This window comes from Propithecus coquereli, unplaced genomic scaffold, assembly GCF_000956105.1.
Source record: "Propithecus coquereli isolate 6110/MARCELLA unplaced genomic scaffold, Pcoq_1.0 Scaffold81, whole genome shotgun sequence".
Classification (NCBI taxonomy): domain Eukaryota; kingdom Metazoa; phylum Chordata; class Mammalia; order Primates; family Indriidae; genus Propithecus; species Propithecus coquereli.
In genome coordinates, this window is record NW_012154285.1 from 3,201,847 (window position 1) to 3,204,767 (window position 2,921).

At 42.5% G+C, this 2,921-nt stretch overlaps 1 protein-coding gene across 1 annotated transcript in view; it reads right to left on the reverse strand.

Annotated features, from left to right (window-relative positions):
- DNAH10 (dynein, axonemal, heavy chain 10) overlaps positions 1-2,921 on the reverse strand; it is a 127,841-nt gene that overhangs the window by 86,783 nt on the left and 38,137 nt on the right. The window contains exons 17-20 of the mRNA XM_012663403.1: positions 1,330-1,806; positions 1,058-1,216; positions 576-692; positions 392-494 (exon numbers count right to left, since the gene is read on the reverse strand). Coding sequence (XP_012518857.1) covers positions 392-494; positions 576-692; positions 1,058-1,216; positions 1,330-1,806 — 856 coding nt within the window. The remainder of the gene's footprint in view (positions 1-391; positions 495-575; positions 693-1,057; positions 1,217-1,329; positions 1,807-2,921) is intronic.

Genomic DNA, 2,921 nt, shown 5'->3' on the forward strand with positions numbered 1-2,921 from the left:
GCCTCGGCCTCCCAGAGAGCTAGGATTACAGGCGTGAGCCACCGCGCCCGGCCTGAATGCTAGTATTTTTAATCTTATCACTCTTTTAGCCTGTGTTATTTGAAGGGCAGGGGACAAACACGAAGCAGTCAAGGACCTAAGTCAGAAGGATAAATATAATAGAAGAAAAGCAGTGAGAGCGTGGAAGGATACAGGATGCGTTTATAAAGGCAGCTGCTGATGTCTAAGATTTCTGATCTGCAGCAGAAATCTCCGTCTCCTCCACAGGAGGGCACGCCGTTACACTTCCTGTAAAATCCTTAAGCAAAACGTACTCAAAAAAATAAAAAATAAAATAAAATAAAAAAAACGTACTCAAGCCGCTCAGCAAGACCAACATGAATATTCTTACCTTTATCAAGATCCTCACCAACAGAACCAGGCCCTTCGCTGTAAAAACGTTTTGAAAACTCCTCTATCAGAATTCGGTAGTTCGCTATTTCGCCTCGAGTAATCTGAGGAAAACGAGGTTACGTTAAGTCAGCCCAAATACGCTTGTCAATGTCTTTACTCGGAAAGTAAGATTTAAAAGGTACCTCTGTGAAAGTTCTCTTTATACCCCCGAGAGCATGTTCCACATTCACCGACTCATTGAACAGACTGGACCACATGCTCTCGATATTTTCAACGAGTTCTCTCTCTGCATCGGAAGGCTAATGAGGAAAAAACAAACAATTCCACATATGTTAGGCCTTCTCCACAATATCCTGTACATCTTACATTCTCTTCTGTCTTTTATTTCCGTGGTTCATTCTAATAGTTTGACGTGAGCTTTCAGCTCATTAATGTTCTATTCAGTTGTGTCTGATCTGCTTTTGCTGGTTCCTTAACTAATCCTTTGATTTTTTCATTTCAAGCATTGTAATTAATCAGTTCTAGGATTCACATTTACAACTTATGACTTAAAGTCACTTATTTAGAAATGAATCTATGGCAGCGCACTTGAGAAGTATGTCTGAAAAGGGTCTTAGGAGCCAACCCGACTGTAAAATGCACAAGAAAACAGAAGTCGACTTACAAAGAGGTTATACATCGCCATGGTGCGGTATCGCTCCTGGACGTCCCTGTATCTTAGTTCCATGACTAAAGATTTACTTCTAATTTCTGCAATTGTGGCAAGGACAAACTTGAGATCTTCAAGGGTACCGGGGCTCTTCCTAAGGTTTCTGGCCAGGTGCTATAAACAAAAGTTCAAACGACACTAAATAAACATAGAAAAAACAGTTAACGGTACAAAGGAAGCCCAACCTTTAAGCAAAGTAGTTTCAATTAAACATAGCAATTGAGTACCTCGATCTCTTCATGGAGACTGTACAGCTCCTCCTTTGCTGACTCGTTGAGAAGTTTTCCAAGGGAAACCACCCAGGACTTGGCGTTTTCCTGCACTGTGTTCGCCAGCGGCCCGAGCTGGAGCCTGATGCAGCGCTCGTCCTTAACTAAAGGGTGGCGCATGACCTCGCTGGCTGTCTTGGAGTAGAACTGCAACTTCTCGTCGTATGCCGTACAAGGGGGTTTCCTGGCCGCAAATTTCTCCATCACAATAGCTTTGTCCAATTTCCAGAGAGGTCGATACCGCTTCCATTTCTGCAGGTACTTCATGAGATTGACCAGGATCCTGTGGATGTTTTGGGGGATCATAACAGCTTGCTCAACTATCTGAGGAGTCACAGAAATGTCATTGTAAAAGCTGATTACGACAACTTCTTCTTCCTCCCCCTTCTGAGGAGGGCATTCTATGCAGCTGCCATTCATCCATCGCACAAAATTCTGGCAAAATAAGAATTGGGGGAAAAGATAGTATTTTAGTATCTATTTTGCCTCCTGTGTATATATTAATATTCAGTGACAAGTCTTGCCCAGTAATGGAAATCATTTTATTATTAATAAACTATGCCAGATCACAAAAATTACCACAATAACCTTTGTTCCTCCCATCAAGAGATGGAGTCTCCCAAGGTGACGGTTTGGGAAAGAAAAAGAAAAAAGAAAAAAAAAATTAGAGATGGAGTCTATTTCCCCATCCTGGACTAGCCTGGTGACTTAACGTGACCCGGTGGAAAAGGGACAGAAGTAGTTTACACAAGTTCCAAGCCAAGGTTGCAGGAAGTCTGCAGCTTCTACTCTCATGCTCTTGAAACCTTGCAGCCACCAGATGCATGAGCCTGAGATGGCCTACCAGGTGATGATAAGCCATTCACCCATCCCACAGCCAGCCCGTCATCAGAGCTGTGCTTGAGGTCATCAGCTGCTAGACACGTAAGTGAACACAACCAAGACCAAAAGAACCGCTCAGCAGAACCCAACCCACGGAACCGGAAGCTAAATAAATGGTCACTGTTTTAAGCCACTACGATTTGAAGTGGCTTGTTACATGATAAAAGCTAACTACCCTATGGGTGAATAAAATAACACTTGTTTCCATGTTCACAGATGAAGAAACACAGTGAGTCAGGCAAACTGACTGCCCAGTGTCCCAGAACAAATCTGCGAATTTGACATCCCCCCGCTTCATAGTCAAGGCTCTTTTCTTTTAATCGAGTGTGATTCGCAACAGCAAACCATGGGTGTGTTACATATTAATTCCCTGGATCACAGTTCCACCATCTGTAAAATGTGAATAAACAACTATTACTTGTACTTCTAATATTACTACTAATAAGAGAAAGATGTCAGTATGTTGAGGGGACATGATGTCCCTTATCCACAAAGATGGCCCTATTTTCCCATTTTTGGTAAGACATAAACTTTGAGGTATCTGCCAACAGATGTTCATTTAAGAAACATTTACTGAGAACAAACTATGTGCTAGACATTCTTCTCGGTGCTGGGGATTCAAAAGTGAACAAAATTCTCACTGGCATTGGGGTGAAGGATGATCTCCG